At 43.3% G+C, this 19,990-nt stretch overlaps 2 protein-coding genes across 2 annotated transcripts; one reads left to right on the top strand and one right to left on the bottom strand. All coding sequences in view use genetic code 11, as the record gives it.

Annotated features, from left to right (window-relative positions):
- Positions 1-428: 428 nt before the first annotated feature.
- Positions 429-14,479, bottom strand: EGR_03376 (LanC-like protein; the record flags this gene model as incomplete). The annotated part of the gene is made up of 11 exons (XM_024492625.1): positions 429-472; positions 1,777-1,886; positions 4,478-4,724; positions 6,643-6,759; positions 11,355-11,576; positions 12,223-12,349; positions 13,075-13,257; positions 13,326-13,577; positions 14,013-14,134; positions 14,321-14,432; positions 14,459-14,479. 11 exons carry the CDS (start codon positions 14,477-14,479, stop codon positions 429-431), a joined length of 1,557 nt encoding a protein of 518 aa, XP_024353026.1.
- Positions 14,480-14,946: 467 nt separating this feature from the next.
- Positions 14,947-16,606, top strand: EGR_03375 (Histone-binding protein RBBP7; the record flags this gene model as incomplete). Its single annotated transcript, XM_024492624.1, has 7 exons — positions 14,947-15,104; positions 15,136-15,490; positions 15,528-15,898; positions 15,948-15,960; positions 15,983-16,060; positions 16,250-16,495; positions 16,544-16,606. 7 exons carry the CDS (start codon positions 14,947-14,949, stop codon positions 16,604-16,606), a joined length of 1,284 nt encoding a protein of 427 aa, XP_024353025.1.
- Between the last annotated feature and the right edge of the window lie 3,384 nt (positions 16,607-19,990).

Genomic DNA, 19,990 nt, shown 5'->3' with positions numbered 1-19,990 from the left:
CAAGGAGTTGATCAAGAGGGGCGTCAGAATCGACGCTCAAAAGGCGAGAGCGGCAATGTAATGTTAATTGATTGCGTAACTATGGGTTTTGGTAACGAGCCAATTAGGGGCTCCGTAATTGTACCTTCACCGGCTGACCAAGTCATTGGCCCATGCCAGTAGCCACCCCGTCCATCTGTGCGTTGACAATACGCATTCTGACCTAGTGTTATGATTTCCTTCACCTTTAGGAAAGACTTGGGGCACCACACCGGTCCGTGTTTACATTTTATTTCTACAAAAAAGGGATAATAAATGTGGCCAAAGTTACCGTAAAAACTAAAATACTTGTTTGGATGCCGTGATTCTTCAAATGCTCCTCTCTTTGAGCGACTAATGCAGCTGTTGTGGTGATGAAACCATCGTTGCGAGAATCGGATGACAAAGCACTATTGCATGAGAAGATTGGCGACCTTTTCAAGAATAATACGCCCTGATTAATCGAAAGGTTTGAATAATGGAACTAATATTTGACCAGAAATGCCACTCAAAACCAACTGATTTGCTGGGGATCCAAGAAACATGTAGCCTAATCAAATTTAGCCAGCGAGGATAAAAAAACACGATGCTATTTTAAGAGTGCTGATACTACACACCTTCAGAGTATGCTCTGCCGTCTGCTCCTATTTAGCAGTTGAAAATAAATGCCACAGAGACTGACACCAGTACACCCATCACATTACTTAGCCCAGTGCGCCTCAGTCAACGCATCAGGCGGACCATAGAGAGAAGAACTATTCTACGTCTCGCGAAATCGTTAACATCCCCCTTTTGTCCCCTAAAAATACACTCGACGCGTTGAAAGATCAAACACGCCACCCACGGGCGTCCTGAGTTCAGAAGATGTTTTGGGGATGAGAAACGAGGGAGGTGAGGGAGAAGAAAAAGGTAAACTTGTTGATATTGCTCCCTTGAGATTTCGGGATCAAGCGTGTGCAAAGTCGGAAGGTACCTTCCACCCTAGGGGAAAAATTCTTGCCAAGGCACATGAAAATGTATCGTCCGTTGTTGACCCGAAAAGCCCCATTGGATTACGTGTAAGATCACGTCACTCTTACCAAAAAATTCCAAATCTGAAGGATTGTTGTGGTATGATGAATCTCTACCGAAATTCTTACTAATGTCAGTAGTTTACTATGATATACATTTCAGGAAATATCATCAAAAAAGTGATAATCCAAATTATAATTGTTGGTTACTGACACTTTTGGATGGCATCTGCACCGGCTGCAATGTGCTTCTCTAATAGATCCTATATAAAGTGACTTTCATGCTTGTTCGATGATGCCACCACAAGTTATTTTGGCGATTACGTGAAGGAGAGCTGAATGCGAAAACACCGTAGAAAGTGCGAATTGGGGACGCGATTTGCGAGCGTATAACAAGAAGGAAACAAATCACACAGTACACTTCATCTTCCTTGACAAATTTGGGTACAGGAGCACCAGCAACAAGGTTAACATGTCATCAATGTTAGATTTTCTTAATGAGTCTCTGTTACACATGGGAGAAAGCAAAACTACGAAAAGAAATTATTATCAAATGTGCAATTGAAATCACCATGATGGAGAATTGCGTCAGATTTGTGCCACCCAGGTAATCACTATGTAATGACTCCCACTATTCAAATTCACTGCCATCAATGCTAAGGAATCCATTTTGATAGCTTGCAATGCGGTTTGCAAAGACTGAAATGTTCAAATGGGCTGTCACAAATGATTGAAAAACTCGACTCACCAACCATCGCCAAGTAAATCTCCCACCTTGAAGATAGTACCACAGCCAGAGCTGCCACTTCAGCAGGGGGAGACATCAATCTCCAGTAATGGCCTTCCTCACAAACAATTCTATTTGAAGACATTAACTTAACGAAACGGTATTATTTAGAAGGCTTCCTCCCTGCCACTTACGATGATGGGTCACATCATGCTTCGTACTGAAAATCACCAAACGCTGTGAGAACTAAGAGGCAAAACCTAAAGGGACCTGGGTTTGCTGACGTCTGGTCAAAAGGCCTAAGAGATGCACACATACTTTCAGCCATCATCCCCTTCGTACTTAAACATATCTGGCAGAATGCAGTCCTGGTTTAAAATTATTTAAGCGATTCGCCATTTACCCTCAAGCCTGCACGGGGAATTGCGCTACAAATGCTGCCAGACATAATCGGCATAAAAAAAGTAAACAGGGGAGGGTCAGACGACTAGCGTCTGAACGAGACAAAAACGATTCCCTATGTAAAGAATGCATCTAGATAGATAACGATCAATTTTTCTGTATCTGCCTTTTTTGGTGCAAATTTAGTAGCTTTCTCTGTATTGATGGTCAAAGTTAACGACAGGGCGGACCAAAATGTTTACCTGCATTCGCCGATGGGGGAGGTGATCGAATGCCCCACGTGATGGCCTCAGGTAGCGGCAAACACGACGACAATGGAAGGGTCAATCCATGAAGTTGGTGACAGTAGGGAGAACTACCACTTAGGGTCCTATACTGTGTGTTTTGAAGAGGACAATTTAAGCGACGCACAGGGCTAAAATCGAATGAAATTCCCCTCAAATGGGGCAAGTGCCATTGTCAGATAGGGGAGAACCCCTAAAACCACATATCCAACCACTTCTTTTCGCGATAAGACCATGCTTACAAGCAGAGGCTACACTATTGCGCTGCTGATTTATGGGAAAGAAATGCTGCACAAATCCTCGCGTCCAAGAAATCATCAACTTCACGCTGGCGCTGGAGGAACACACTAATTCACCTTCGAGACAAAACCTTCTTGAGAGGAAAAAAAACAGATCCGAGAATAAAGGCGAAAGTCGAGGTCGGAGAATTTATGGTTTGCCCCCTAAAAATGGCGATCTGCGAAGAACTTGCTGGGTCAAGCACATGAAGTCGGCTAGTCGTGAATACACTTGACCTGCGCCATGGTGAATGGAACAAGTTGGTGTGACTCATCACTCAACGCATTTCACACGCGCTTAAAAAAATTAAAAGCAATGCCAGAAAGCTCCAAGCTAAATGGAGAGAAATGAGTTGGAAGCAAGTAATAAATGGAGGTGGTAGCGATGTGCCTGACAATGAATAGCAATTCCTACTACAAAACTGGCACCACGTGTCATGGTGAACATCCGTTTCATTCTGTTAATAATCCGTTGATCAAATAGTATACGGTGACCTTTCTCACCAACGCATCTTTTTGATTTTCACACTATAGGTGAATTCCTAGCAAGTCCAAGGGAAGAAGCATACTGTACTGGCGAAAAGATAGAATTTCGAGCCCAGATCTGAAAAAAAACCGGTAAACGCAGGGCCATGAATCATCCTTACGAACTTCATGGTATGCGAACACAGAACTAGGACACAATTTGTTTACTACCACTATGAAAAAGCTAAAGCGGTCATGTTGCTGTCAAATCGGAATGCACCATCACGAATACCGGAGGGGTTCACGTTCTCTGGTTATTTTTTTGGTCTCACCACCTCTACCATAACATCCGTTTAGCAGTTTGAGGGTATCCTTTCTCTCGGTGTAAGTTTGCCATTCGTAAACAGATAAAATAAATCATAGGAGGGGAGTCGATTGTTCAGCAGATTATTATGTATACGTTCACTCCCATTGGCCGAATGTCTGAAGACACAAAACAAGACAAGTGGGGGCGGCACCGGCGACAAGCCAGACTGATTGACAAAACAATAACAGAACCCACTCCGGACGGATAATTACGCGATAAATAGTTGGATAAGAACTGCTTCGTGTAAAACCACATCCCCGATTGAAGGAGCGCACACAGTACCACGTCCACTCAGTTCCCGTCCAAAAAGCAATTTTCGTTGATACACTTCCGACACAGGCCTTAGTTTATGTATTGATGGGTATTATTTCTGGTAAGCAAAGGAATTAGGGTTTCATCAAAATATAACGGGATCATCCAGAAAGGCTGCGACAAATCCCAGATCTCCGATTTCCACCAGTCAACATTGAGTCAAGGCATAACCTGGTTTCGACGAAAGTGAGCACACAAAAAGTAACACATGCAAGGGTCACTCCTTCGCATGTGCAAATTCCCAAAACACACTTGTGTTGTGTTGTGCTGAGAGTAATTCATCCGCCTGAATAAGCCAAAAGGGCTCTCAAAGTCCAAATTGCCTAATGAGTTCAAAAAGATGAGCTCAAGAGAAACTAGTAAGCAAACGACAAGAAAAGAGCATAAATTAACTCATCCACTGAAAAAAGCCATTAATTCCAAGTGGAAAGCTGTATAAGAAAGGCAGTAGTAAGCTAACACTTATTGACAATGAAAACGAGAACAAAAAAAGGAAAAACAAGAATCCCAAACATTTGATGGCTTCAAATAAAAATTGTGAGACAGTAACAGGCAAATATTCAATACAACAGAAAGAGGGAAACGAGAAGAGAGGGGGAGAGGTTCATGCGCACTCAAAGGGGTCCATGAAGGGGAAGGCAGCAAGCTCGGGATGAGTGAGGTCGGCGAGGAAGAGGGAGGTGCCGGCGCGGCCCTCGAAGAGAGAGGCAGGATTGTCGGGCCGACGGGCTTCCCGGAGGAAGACCTCGGAGTGGAGGAAAGCAGCGCAGGCGCGCGCCCGCTCCGCGTAACGCTGCTCCCCCGTTACACGCAGAGCCGCCAACTGCGTGTACCCGCTGCCCGCCACGCCATGACACAGGCCTGCCAGCCCACACATGGCCATGATTGAGATGGTCATTCATTCATCCATTCAATCACAATACATTTCATTATCTGATCCTATCCACCTTACTACGTTGGTGGCAATGAGGAACACTAGCAGTCCTCTAGTCCTTGTTTGTCTAGTTTAAGGCTGCCTGTTGATCGCATGGCACATAATCCCTTTGAAAATAACTCGAAGGCCACATTAGCTTCTCATGCAACTGAACACACTTGAACAGCTCCCAGGAATTACATTAATTTCATGTTAAACAAACACCAAATAAGGTAAAAAAATGTTACTCGAAAGAACGAAGGCAGACCTCATTAATGCAACCGCATTCCAGAGGGAAGTGCAAGAATGCTTGGACAGGATGACATTTTTCATCAATTACAATTCGCTTTCTGTCGCTTCAACATAGGAACACAGCCCCATCTAGAGAATAGTCCTCCCGTTAGTAAAAAGCAAAACCTCCTTTTGAATCAAATGAATTTGCCCTCCTTACTTTTTCTGCCACTCATACCAGGTGGCTTATCGGTTGGCTGGTATAGCCATGCCTCAGCAATTGGAATGTCAGAAGAGCAAACAAATGATTTACTTGTGGTTCTCACAAAAATGTTTTTCAAAATGTTACTTTTCAAGCTGTTCCACGACAATTCCGATTGTCTTATAGGCAAATCACTCAAAGCAAATGGCTGAAATCTGCCCAGTGATGACATTTCCAGGAAGCTTAGTGCATAACCCAAAACCAATACGGCTAAAATTTACAAAAAGCACCTATTCATCAAAGAAAACTAAAAGGACACTGTTACGAACTATTGCTAGACGTGGATGAAAGGTTGGACAGACGCTATGTTTTACCTTAACGATACCTGTAGGAGGGAGGAGGAGCGATGAGATCACCACAGTCTCAGGGCCGAATTTGATGGAGATAGAGACGAAAAAATGCAGAAATCGGTTTATTAGCTTACACTTGTTGGGTTGGTATTTATCGCTTCCTTACGATTAGTGGGTGACGACAAAGCGCTATTTCGTGACCAAGTGTACTTTTTGGGGGGATCACATGAGGGTTGCAGCAAAGTATGCCTCACCACTCCCTGGACAGCTAAATGGAGACTGTATGCAAACATCACACTACGCTACAGTCATGAAGCCTAAAAATGCTCCACATGGTCCAGGCATGCAACTGTCAAATTCGCAGCAATATAAGAAATAATGCCAGTTTTTAAAAGGCCAAAATAGCTGACTTTCCCGAATCAGGGACTTGCGCGACGCTTTGCACCCTACTGGATACGGGATAAAGTGGGCAGAGGGCCGTGAGTCATCCCGAGCGTTCATAATTTAACTTGACATTTTTTTTGCGGTACGAAAGTACTGTCGTTGCGACTCACTCATCATTTCCCTTCCCTCATGATTTCATGCTTAGCATTTGCGTCCTCGGAACTGACACGCGTACAAGTAAATGCCGTTTTTTTTCCCACGTACCATCGAAAAAGCCCACCTTCATTGCGTGTTGGGTGCGCCTTTTCCCCGCTTCCTTCGTTCGCCAGAAAATGGCCTTCGTTTGGGCTAACCGACACACACATGTACACATCAGGTAATTTTCCTTTTTTCAAGACCTCCTCATCCTTGCCAACAGATGGCACTTGCAAGATAAACTGAACCACACTGTCTTACAACTGGGATACTCAGCGGAGGTCGAGTGAAGAGTGGCCGCGAACGGAAGTTCAGTGAGCTCACATACGCACTTATGGGTCGAGGTTCTGAGCATTCTGTGAACACTAGGCACAAAGAGCACGTCTAAGTGACTTTGGCTCCGCACCCAAAGCCATGGGACACAGATTGGGAGGAAAAATTCCCATTCGACTTAAACCTCTAAGAGTAGTTAATTCAGTCATGATAAGTTAAATAATGACCCACCTGGACCCTTCTTTAGTAGGCCCTTGTGCCAAGCGACGTCCGCGCATCTGACAACTTCGCGAAGGTACTTCTCGTCCTTCCATAAAACATATGCCCTTGCGTAAACATACACCACACCTGAAGAAACAAAAAGAGTGGTAGTCACAACCTGGTTCAAATTACGCTTGCAGATCTGAAGGGCCACTTAAACCGTCTCAATAAGATTCTTCCTGTCTTTTATATAACCGGGGCGCGGCAGTTAACTGCACCTGAAAACGAAAGATTAGACCCACTTACCAGTGGAGTTCAGTTTGGCTTCGATCAAGATCCTATGGAGACGTAGTCTATTCCAAAATAGGGAAATCAATCGCAAGAAAAGTAATGTCGATTATTTACAAAATAATCCGAGATTGAGAATGGTTCAAATGAAAAATAAAGTTATGCATTTAGGTTCGAGTGGAAAGAAAAACTGTAAGGAAGTTAACAAATTGACAGCATCATCCGCGTACAGTGTGATCAAAGCAAACGGGAGATTATTTCTATCTTATCTTAAATTAGAATTAAAAATCTGGGAAGATGTGATGTGGAAAACATGGAAAGTCGTTGATCTTCCACATCCGCTTGCACCTGTGCACGAGAAACGGCACCTACGTTATGTTTGTTTGAAAACATGCTGAGTCCACTCACCGAATTTCCACCGACTTCCGCTTCAAAAGCATCTCCGAAATTGCACGCACTCGGTGAATGAGCTAATCCATATTCACAATGGATGTCCCAGGATTGATAATTTCCTGGTGACATTTGGCGAGCATAGGAAATGTATCTTTTGTCTCTGTTTTAAGCACTTAACACATGTTTTCCTCAAAGAGACGCACTGATCCTGGAAAGTGCAGCCCCTGAACTTTCCTAAGACTGCCAGATCCACCTCACTAATTCAACTATACTCCTCCCAGAAAAGCAGCTTACTCGCAATATGTGGGACTATTTCAAACTAGAGGCTACAGAAGTCGGGACCGAGACAACCGAAGAACTATAATTCCCATAAATAAAGGCTACGCACGTAACACTCCTTGGGTAAATTATTCAAGTAATCATCACAACTGTTTTGCGAAAATTTGGACATACATGTACAATCTCGGTCTCAATAAAACACCTTCATTTTGTTGTTTTTTTTTCCGCATTATTATGTCAAGGGAGAACTTCGCCCAATTTTGACTATTGTTATGTCAGCACGAACAACATGGAAATTTGAGAGCCTTGACACCACTATGAGAGGAAGATTTTGCGTCAGCACCAACAGCAGACAACTTTCAGGAAAAGAAACAGTCACCATGCGAAGAATACACATGCTTGCCTTCGCTACCTCCCTTAACTACCTTCCTGTGAATGCAAATAAAGCAAAACGGGACTAATTAACTTGTTACCTAGTAAACTCCTTTTCTGAAATTCACGTGAGTCTCCAGTTAAGTGTCCACCTAGTGCATCTGTACTCGTGGGTGTCAGAGTAAAATTTAATGAGCTGGATAAAAAACAAAGCGGTGAGGTTGATAAATGGAGTATTGGAGCCCCCAACGCATCTATTTCAAGATACAATTTGGATGTTTTGAGTTTCAATGATTTTAAAATCGTGAAAAAAAGCACTTGAAAAAAGCCGAGTAATCACGAACAAGCGGACCGGTGAAGTGTAATTCGTTGCATGCTTGTTAAACTCTCGACTTTGGTGAAGGGGCCACTTTGGGCTGGCATCCAGATCATGCCAGCAACCCCAAGCCCTTCCATACGTCAGCAATACATATTCTGCCCAGGTATTGTGGTTTCTTTTGCCTTCAGGGAAATCTCGGGGCGCTACATTGGTAGAAGCGGAAAGCAAATCCGGTCTTAAGGGGTATCTATCCTGATTTCAATCAATAGGTGATAAATCTTAACGTACGGAAGAGGTGCGTATGCTGCAGATAGGATAATCTGTGACGACGCCTAACAGAAGTGCTAAAAATGACGTCCACCTTCGGCAACTACCCCAGTCACATGATCAACAGGAAAGCTATTAACATTTAAAGTGATATCAGCCGTGAACCATCTGAAGAAATTAATTACGGAGCTGTTGACCGCACCTGTATGAGGATGTCGATAAGGTGAATACGCGATACCTCCTGCACCTGTCTACCAGATGGATAGAGCTCAGACAGATATGGCTGAGCAGCTCTGAAGTGAGAAAAAAGTGGCGGAGAGGAACAGACGCGAAACCCTATGCCCACAGAATTATGTTACATTCTATGCTTTGTTATTTGACTCGGAATTGAAGCCAGCGTTCCAATGACTAGCGATGGAGAAGAATGATGGCCAGCACATTCCCCCGTCCCCCAATACAGTACCAATACAGGAAGAAACCCCAGACCCGGTAGAATTGACAAGAGAGATCAGTGATGTTGCGGTCAAGCATCGCCTCAGTTGTATCCAAATTCGATGACTTGTACAATTACTTCGCGGATGTTTCCTTACAGCACCGATAACGGTGTGATGGCCGATGCGAGATGACCACGGAGAGCGCCAGGGACGGCGCTCAAAAGAGGAGGGGGCTATGTGATACGTTGGTTGTTTGTTTAACTCTCGGTTTTGGTAAGAGGGACCACTTAAGGACTCCACCATTGTACCTTCGCTAGATAAACAAGCCTTAAGGCCATGACAGTAGCCTCAATCCCTTCTGTAGGTCAACAATATATTCCACCCGATTACTGCGTCTTCTTTCGTCTTAAAAGGGTTTGAGAGCGCTGCATGGAACTCGAAAACTGTTTTTAATTTCACAAAAATGATCGGTTTGTTCCTACTAGCTACCTTCTTAAGCCTCTGTTCCCGAAAACAAATTTCAAACTTATCGAGCTTAACAAAGCGGAGAAAAGAAGCTATTTCTCCAATTTTTTTCAAGAGAACTAACACCGGAAACCATGGAGATATTTCAAGAGGCACTAGATGATAAGATCATATCTAGTAATTTGAGCTTTTTGTTAAAATATATGGAGTATTCCATTTAAAGATGTTAGTTTTTCCTCAGAAATTAACGAGACATTTACCGAAATTGAATTGCGAATGGCAAAGCAAAAATCTACCCCTTACTCCCAAAACAAATCAGCAGTCAAGTAAATCACGTTTGAAAAGACAGAATAAAGGTGCGACACCAAATTCGGGAAAAATTAAATTTATGTTACCAGCTTTCTTCAATTATCGCGAACCCAAGGATGGGAACAAAAACGCTACACTACCAACGCTGTACTGTGGGAAAATTTGGCTATAGCTGGTGCGAATCAAGCCCACCATCCCAGTGACATTTGAAAGATGTCCTGCCCTTTAAAATACAACGACTCACTGTTCGAGTGTTCAAGGTCAACGGCTGCCAGTTCTTTTCGACAGTATAGACGGTACAGAATTAAGGACGGGTACGATGCATAAAAGCTATCCATAAACCTCACCTCAAACGGATAAAGTAATAGATAGGTAACAAAATACACATCAAGCGAATAAGTACAATTTCGACCATTTGCAAGTAATGAAGGGGAGCCCACTCCAACCAAATTTGCATTTTAAAATCATGAGAGTAGGGAGAGGGGAGAAGGTGCAAAAAAGCTGCTTAACTCCATACGAATGAAAATAAACGCATTCAGGTTAGTTAAATCATTCCAATTTACGTAGTAGTACTTCATCTGTTAACCGACGGATCGAATTTGTAGTGGCGTTTCAGCACAATGAACTTGAGGTATGCAACAGATCTTGGACCTTGGATGGATTTATCATGCCTGACAAATAAACACATTTTTCGGGATTAATTTCCATTACCAGGTAAACTGATGGTCCCTTCCTCACGACAGCAACATTCCTCGGCATAGACAAGCATTCAGACTCGCAAAGCATAAAGAAGGGGATAAAGTTGGAGAGCAATCATACCAATTGCAGACTGGGACTTTTTACCCCGCCCACAACTTCAGCATTAGGGGGGTAATTACGGCCAGAAATTTAACCAATAAGTCATCATTCATTTAACGGTGACGTCACGTCCATCATTCAACGTAAAGGAGGAAGATCCGAAAGTTGGGATTTTGTACACACAACGTCACGATCTCGCCTTATCCTGCAAGCTATACAGTTGCCAAAAGTGTTAAAGTTTGGGTCATTCACGCAAATGAGTTGAAAAATGGAACCATGACGTTTGAAAAAGTAATTCGTAAGCACATGAAACGTACTTATTTGTTCACAAGGCGAAGTAATGTTCGAGACAAAAAAAGCTAGTGTATTGCAACTTTTGAAGAAAGCATACCTTATTATTGTGCGCGTTACAGACAACCAAACTCAATTCAGCTGGATTCTCGGTTCAAGCTACTAATCACATACAACGGAAATCCTTTAGTTATTCAAACAACAACGCTACATGAGCAGACAATTCAGTAGACTAGAAGAGCATTTAGAGATGCCGGAAATCTGATCCAATGTCGTATAGGGCAAATGAAGCATGCTTATTGACCTTGTATGATCATGAAGCGTTGCTTGATTCAAACCTTGACAAGAGTTTAGTCGAGAAAGGGAGGGATAAAATTCGGAAACCTGAGCATAATGTAGAAGCTCAGGGGTCGTATGGGTCGCCCAAAAGAGCGTCAAATGACCACAAACACAGACCACCACTCAGGGTTGGTCGCATAAGATGCCTAAGAATTTAATAAGCCGGTAAAGAGAGAAGAGTGACTGACCAGCATCACCGTGGCACCAATGGACGAGTTCGTCGGAAGCCGAACGGCGATGCGGCGGTAGCTCGTCGGTGGCCACAGGCAGGTTGCCAGTGTCTGGCGGAGTAACTGCAATCAAGTAGTCTACAGCCGCCCGCACCGCCTCCGCGGCCGCTTTGTGAGTCTGTAAGTATTGAGGGAAGAGCAGCAAGGCGAAGAGAATGCCTGCCAGTCCATGCGCCGCCCCTACAACACATCACTAGGTCGTTGGAAGATATACCTACTAGTCTTCTTTTATGCTCTCCAAAATGTACAGGCGGTATAATAATCAGTGCAATCTGAGTGTTTAATTGCATGCCTAATGTTTTAATTCGCCCATTGTTGTTTTATACCTTTTATTTTTGAACTTGAAAAAGGCCTTTAGAAGAAGTAGGCATCTGTCTGAGCACACAGACACAAAGGAAGTGATAAAGGTTTGGATATTTACAATCATCTAAAGCAAATAAAAGGGCCCTTAATGTTGTTCGAAAGGTGCGCTTGAGTGGTTTAAAAGGTAACTTGAAGACGAGATTGCCTCCGTACGAAGGTATGAAGATTAAGTGACAACTTCTCGTGGGCAGAAGAAAGGAGCATTAAAAGAACTAAATCCTCTCTATCTAAAACGCGTCGGCTCTATCAGCTTTCGGAAGGTAATCTTTGGCAGCGGCCGACAGAGGTGTCACAATGGGTAGGCAAAATACGGGCCTTTTTCGTTTCCTCTCCAGCGTGGGATTTCGTGTTACTTTGCCCAAACTCGTCATACACAACCGTTCACAGAAAATGTTAGGTGCATGGCAAAGGTTCAACTACGAACAACTCCCCCATGGCAAAAAGACGCCGAAGTAAATCTTACCAAGGTACTCAGTCCCGTGGTAGGCGAACATGAGCGGGCACTGTGAGTAATGCCGCTTGGCGTAGGCCCTGCCCGAGTCGATGATAGCATCGCAGATGGCAAAAATTGTCTCATCTGACACAACAGCCTGAAAAGTGCAGTCTCGCCTTTATTTTCGTGTAAGAAAGCATGAGTCAATGCTGATAAATGGTACATGCGCACACCAATGTAACATAATTAACAGTCCTCCTCGAATGTTTAACACTTCACCGCAGAATCGCAATCCCATAGACAGTGTGGTGAGTCATTTACCGTAAAGAAGGGGTAGTCATTATGATGCTTTTTGAGAGAAAGGTAAACGGGAACGAATCAGAGTAGCAGGGCCAAGACTGGGCGGTTTCCAGTTTTTCGCTCGTGGGTGGAGGCGCAGTTCTAAATTAGCATCTGATTTCGTTTATTTTAGTTGCCCTTCGTGCAAAAGTTGTGCCCCCCCCCTTTTGATAGGTAGCAACTGATGCACATCATTATACCATGATAACAGTTTAACCCACCAACAAAATAGATATTAACAGGCAGATGATTGAAATTTTCAAGCATTTACACTGAAGTCATAAAAGAGCAGTAGCTGATGTTTTTAACTGAACACGCCCATGAAATTCGCAGTGGTTAAATGCGTTCCAATTTTTGAGGAAGATAAGGCGTCAGGAACCACACTTGTGACACTACTAGAAAAACAGGTCTAAAATGAACTCACTCAGCCTAAACAATCGAAGATAAAAATTAAACGCCAAAAAACCATGAGGTCTGGATTAGCAGTAGCGGATTATTATAGCTGCCTGAAGAAGGAGCTCCAAAAACCGACACTGTACACACCTCGGACGTAACTTTGCGGAGTTCATGCAAGCCGCACAAATAGCCCGCGCGACCGATAAAAAACTCATCAGAGCCTTGAGAGAATATGACTTTGGTGTTTCCTGGCTGAAGAGAGGCGAATACCGGCGCAAGTTGCGCATATAGTCCCAAAAAACGATCTCGTTCAACGACCTCTCCAGATAACTACAAGAAGAATAACTTGCCCACTTAATCACATTTCAGTAGCACTAGTAGCATTATTTGCCACACACTTGATAGAGGTAGGCTGCAGTAAGCCACACGCCGGGCATACCGAGGAGGAAGGAAAGGCGTTCCTCAGTATCGCGTGGTGCGTCCTGTGCCGCCTTATTGACAATTCCTTCAATGTACTTGCGAACTTGCGGAAGGAAGGCTTCGAAGCCCTTTTCCCCTAGCCGCTGCATTACACGAAGGGCAGCCCAGGCCACACCGATGCCTCCGACATAGAGGCCCCCATCATGAATTGAAATTTTCCGGCATGACACCTGAAGGAAGAAGGTTTTTAACACTTACTTCTCTTAAAAAATTGATGATGCCCGTAAAGAATTTCCAGTTTCTTGCTTCAATTGAGTGGGTGTGTTCCTCGAAAAGAACCGTCATAGTCGACGATAACGGTATGGAAAAGACAGAGAAAGCTAAGTAGAGTTTGGAATGCAAAAGAATACACAAGCGGCAACAAGACACAAAGACAACGGTGAATTCAAATAAACAGATTCAAAAATGCCCTAGTAAAATCTGTCTTCGAATTACATTTAACATCACAACTATTTATGCCCCCAGTAGCACTCAAATACATATGAAATCAATTACATCCAGTGAAGATGACGCCAGGGGCTAAACTTCGGTCAGAGAAAAAAGTCCAAAATCAAATACATCCCCCGATGTTCTCTAAGAATGCAAAGAACTCAATAATGGCCTACCTGGAAGCAATCTTTCACCATATCTGAGGCCATTTGCGCGAAGTCATCAACGGAGGGAAGTGGGGTGCTACTGGGAACCTCACCATGCGGTCCAACGTAGGGATTTTGAAAATAACGCATTGCTGAAGAAGATGTACACGTTATGATTAACCCAACATTATAAACCCAGCCAGATTTAAAGCAGTTGTGCACCGCGCATAACAATTAACTGGATGAAATTCAACCAACACTGAATTTATCATGCGAATCGGTAGATATGCATTTTCACTACACTCCTTCATAAATATCAGATCTTGGGTTTTACTTACTTCCTAACACTATGTGCAAAACCCCAGCCGACCCTAACACATGACAAAACAGCAAGAAGACCCGCCCTGACTTGCGGCAACGAAGTACAAATGCAGTCCCTGCACACAAGGTCTTGCCCAAGCCCAACGAAAACTCACCCACTTAATTTTACACCCCATTTCCAAAAACAAGCAAAAAGCACAATAGTCTATTTTAATATCTTCTCTTTGGTGCAATATTTTTATGACTGGCCAATATACCCCACAATTATAACGTTGTTCAAAACTGAATGCAAAAAGCCAAATCTGACAGTATGAAGTTGAAAACCTCAAAACCAAATGCAATACTTAGCATTCAGGTAAAATAAATCATTGTTTAGTTGTTCATTGTCTTCAATACATTTTAATAAGATGCAGATTCTCCTGCTCAATCTTCGTGGCCATTCATCCATCTGCTATTAAAGCAAAGAGCTCGATCTATTTGCAAAGATAAGTAAGATATCGTTTGACAAAATTTAAATTTTTGTGACTCGACATTGCTTGTTTTGATTTATCAGTTTGCACCCACAAATTTTGAACTTATTATCTAGGTGGCGGGCAGGATGATGGTTTGTGCCTCTTGGAAAATTCATCCCTTCTAGCAATCAATGAATCTTTCTGAGTCGGAAGATATAATAGAGGAGCGTGTTATTAATGAGGAATATAAAATATGGAAGCGGAATACACCATTTCTCTATGACATGCTAATGTCTCATGCTTTGGAATGGCCAAGTTTATCGGCCCAGTGGCTTCCTGTAGTTGAGACGTATGTACACTTTTTGTCATTCATTGATTAGAACTGATGAGGACTACTCGATACATCGCCTTATTCTTGGTACTCACACATCAGATGAGCAGAATCACCTACTCATTGCCACAGTTCACCTTCCTAATGACACTGCCGAATTCGATGCTAGTACCTATGAGAGCGAGAAGGGGAATTTCGGCGGATTTTATTTTCCATCAGGAAAGCTAGAAATCACCATGAAAATCAATCATGAAGGCGAAGTGAATCGTGCTCGTTACATGCCTCAAAATCCGGATATTATTGCAACGAAGACGCCAAGCGGAGATGTACTTGTTTTCGATTATGCAAATCACCCTGTTCGACCCTCTTCGGAACTTGGTTCCCAGCCTGATCTCCGGTTAAAGGTACGAAATAGTGCACTTCAAGCACATTGTTACTCAGGGCCATCAAAAGGAGGGGTATGGCCTGTCCTGGAATGCGACTCACAGTGGGCATCTACTCTCAGCGTCCGATGACCAGACTATTTGTCTGTGGGACATTTCGGGATCACCACTAAACGGTCGTTGCCTTGACGCCATGGCCATTTTCACCGGTCACCATTCGGTGGTTGAGGATGTGGCTTGGCATCTCATGCATGGCCACATTTTCGGCTCCGTTGCAGATGACAATAAGTTGATGATCTGGGACACCCGCAGTTCCTCAAGAAACAAAGCTCAGCATCAGGTCGACGCGCATACTGCTGAAGTCAACTGTCTGGCTTTCAATCCATTCTCAGAGTTCATACTCGCTACTGGTAGTGCTGACAAGGCATGGTCTTATATGAGTTTATTCGCTATTCATATATTTACTATTCGTATCTAGTGGCATTTTCAAGGTGGAATCTCCATACTCTTTAGACTGTTGCCTTGTGGGATCTCCGAAATCTGCGCCTCAAACTACATTCCTTCGAATCACATCGGGATGAAATCTTCCAGGTGATTCTTCTTTGTTGTTAGGGTGATGCATGATGCACTTGAGACCAAAGCAGTGTTTATTTTGAATATTCGCTGTCGACAGATTTCTTGTTTATTGTCGGTCGCGTAAAGCAGTTCGGCGTCGAGATGTGATGAGATCTTGCATTGAAACTACGTTGCAAACCGTCCGCGTGTGTTGCTCTTCTTTAGGTTCAATGGTCGCCACATAACGAGACAATCCTGGCCTCATCCGGCACGGATCGACGACTGCACATTTGGGACCTGAGCAAAATCGGTGTTGATCAAACCACTGAGGATGCCGAAGATGGCCCTCCTGAACTACTCTTCATCCACGCAGGTCATACCGCCAAGATCTCTGACTTCACATGGAACATCAACGAACCTTGGGTCATCTGTTCCGTCTCAGAGGACAATATCCTTCAAATCTGGCAAATGGTAGGTCTCTCCTTAGGTCCGTTAACATCGGTGGTGTCTGTTTTCTAGGCTGAGAACATCTACAATGACGAAGAGTTGGATATCGGCGGCATGGAACTGGGCGATCATTGATGATTATAACTTTAAATTATCTGTATAGGTTTTTATTTTACTAGCTCCCGGAACTGGGTATTGCTAAGTAGTGAGGTTTGTGTATTTATCTGAGCTTTGTGTTATTGAAATAGATTTTGTTGAGTAACCTATGCGTTCTTCACGTGTCAAAGTTGTGTCAGTTGCCTTCATTCCTCCCCTCCACCTAATCAGAGTGGAATAAACCGTTTAGTTTCAATCACTGCTCTGCGTTGCTATGCCATTGCTGCTTATGCTGTTTAAGTAAGCATTGTTCATGAGATGTCTCAAGCGGCGGGAGGTGGCTTGACCGATAAAAATTACAATGAGTTGTTCTTTCTGGGTTGGTCGGTGGCTGCCAAAAGTTGGACTTTACGCCTCTAAATTTTGACGAAACCACCTGCCGGACTCAACTCTATGGAGCGTGACCAAGGGAAAAATGAGAGAATGTGTGGAAGCTCATTTGTTTCTCTACCGCTCCTGACGCTACTTCCAGTGATGTGCGCAGTGGGTGAAGTGCCGCATTCTACATTTAGTGTAACGCGCTTATCAGTCGTGCTCTGGCCCGCGTTTGGTTAACCTGGGACATCTGTTCCATGTGATCGCGGTTTGCGTTTTGTCCGAATACAATTACCAGGTCACCTGCACCGCATTTCCTCGTAAAATATGCCATATTTCATCGTGTTTGACATTGTAACTCAATGTTATCATATGTGAAAGCGTTTTGCACGATGGAGTTTGCAAGTTATCAATCTGAAGTTTAATAGTACCATCGATGTTGGAAATAGATTGCTGAAAAGTTAGGTGAAGAACTCGGTTTTCTAATCTATTTTAATGAAGGAGATTAACCAAAACAAACATGTGGTTTAATCTATCGAATAGAAAAAGAGTGCAGATTTTTTTCCCAACTTGTATAATATTTGCGGAACAACCATTGAGCCGGAAAATAGTCTGAAAATAGCAGCAAAGTTCTACAAATAATCGAGTTTCCTAGATATTTATTTCGAAGCAAAATGCTGAATTGAAGTCAAAAGTGGCTGAAAAGAGATGTAGAATTTGTCCATTGCAAACAATGAAAGACTAGCAATGCTAAGGCGCGCTTGGTTTTTTTAGGAAGGATTAGTTTGCCTATGTTCAGTTATTTGAATCAGTTGAAATTAAGGGTATTAGCATGCCTACAAAAAACCAAGTGTTCAGTATATTCCCTCTGGAGTACTCTGGTCTGCTGGGTGTTCTACGCTCATACTTCCAGGCTCTATGATTAGTTCCTCCTTCATACTCGATGGGAGTAATCACTCCCCATCGTGATCCAGTTCCCCTGATTTTGTGTCTGCCACTGTATCACTAGTATTCCCTCATAGCGACTCGAAAATTGATGCCACCTTGTTCACCACTTTCCGAACTCTTCAGGTAAATTGCTAGTCCGCTACCAACCACTGAAAGGACTTACATAAGTTTAATTACTACTCACTGTTTTTGGACTTTGCAGGTTTCATTCTGCAATTATTATTCGTCTCCTGAAATGTCAAGGGAAAATGTTCGATTCACTTCCACTGGCGGTAAACCAGTTTAAACCTCCATACTCGTCGGTGTGAGGCAGCTATTCATGGGGTAGTGCTCGACGACTTCGACCAATGTGGCTTCTACGTTTCGACTTCCACTAATTTTAAAACCGGAAAGATGGGCGAAAACTGCAAACTAACTGGGCAAATTGGTAATATCATCATCGCCTCCTGCAAGTAACTTCACCCTAGTGGGGGAAAAATTTGGAAATAAGTGACCCAACTACTAACTTTATACGGATTGCTAGCTTGCACCCAAACAATTATACTTTAAGGGTAAACACAAAAGCCCCTTTTCCCTCCGCAATATTCCTTTCCACATTTCTCTCGTCCATAAAAAACCAGAATATTTTGTCGTCTTGCTGTATTGCATCACTTGATTCCCATCCAATGGCCATACTCCCCCCTCAAATTGAACGGACAATTCTTGCCTCAAGCCTGGCAACTTTACCATCCGCTGTCACTACAGTGGCAGAATGTTGCGTGCAAACTTGTCGGACAGTGTGACTGACTAAGTTAGGCTCACAATCCCCCTCAGATGGGCTTTCAATCAAATATAGCCTTATGTGTTGCATAAAAAAGTGGGCAATCAAGTCGGCTGTAATTCTGTAGAGGTGTGAAGCCATCCACAGAGGGGAGTGAGAATACTAATAAAAGTTATCTAATTAGCTAAACCCTTTGTGAGCGGTACATCCCACAACCAACCTGTTCCCTAGGGGGGGGGGTAACTTAGTTTATGTATAAATAGTCGTGTGTGGTTGCATCCCAAATGGATCAGCCTCCTGTGCAAACTATTTACATACCTATTATGGAATTTGGATAGGTAATTTTTTGTCAAGGAAGTGATTGATTTCCGTAATTGCTTGAAGATAAATATAGTTAGTCCTAAAACAAGCTGGATACAAAAGGTACACTTGTCAACACATCAATCTAAAATTTGCAAGCTACCACGAAGTTTGAACTATTTATTTGACTCCTGATTTATTTCAGCTTATTCTGCACATTCCAACACGAGTTCGAAGGGCGAAGAGGAATCCGTTCCAGCTGACGACGAATCCGGGCCAATTTCGGTACCTGCTTAAGCACCCGCATAATTATTTCACTTGTTTATCCCAGGTCGCAAAGCACACGTGGGAATTAGAGCAGGTGCGGAGTGGAATTATGTAAAAGAAAAAAAAAGTGGAAGAGGTCTACATACTTTTCAGCTGCTTACTTATCCGTAACGTTTGGTGTCTACGTTAAGCCTTCTCAGGTGTGGTCCCAGACGCTCACTCTCGTAGTCCCAGAGTAAAGCGACTGCCATAACCCAGACTTTGTGTTGTCGTTTTTTTTCTTTCTATTCTAATTCAGTTCCTCTTAATCCGTCGCATAGGTGATGTGCGGGCTTAGAAGGGAAAATCGGGACGTCACACAAGTGCGCAGTAAAAATACGCCACAAATTTAATCAGCTAATATTTTCACTAGAATGTATCGCCAACATATCACCCAGCTTAGTCCAAAACAATCTCCGAAAACCCGTGAACTGACCTTAGTTTACCTCACCAGGCTAAATAGATACCAAAGTCACCGTCCAAAGCGCCGTTGGAGCACCAGATCTGCTGCCGCGATCGGTCAGATGCCTATTTAATAGTCAGAATAGGGGGTGGTGCATCCAACGGGAAACGGACGAGCTGTTTGCAGTGCACGTCAGAAGCGCATAGTGTGAGCCCATCAGGCAGTAAAGCGGGTGGTTTATCGCTTAAACAATCTTCCCTTCGTTAAGCTGTGGGTTGGTGACTGCTAGGGTTCGGACAAATGCATTTCAGCTTAATTCATGATGTCCCAA

Source organism: Echinococcus granulosus (genome assembly GCF_000524195.1).
Source record: "Echinococcus granulosus chromosome Unknown EG_S00017, whole genome shotgun sequence".
NCBI classification, from domain to species: domain Eukaryota; kingdom Metazoa; phylum Platyhelminthes; class Cestoda; order Cyclophyllidea; family Taeniidae; genus Echinococcus; species Echinococcus granulosus.
Note: the sequence above shows the minus strand (reverse complement) of the source record. Positions and strands in the feature narration are given on the sequence as shown.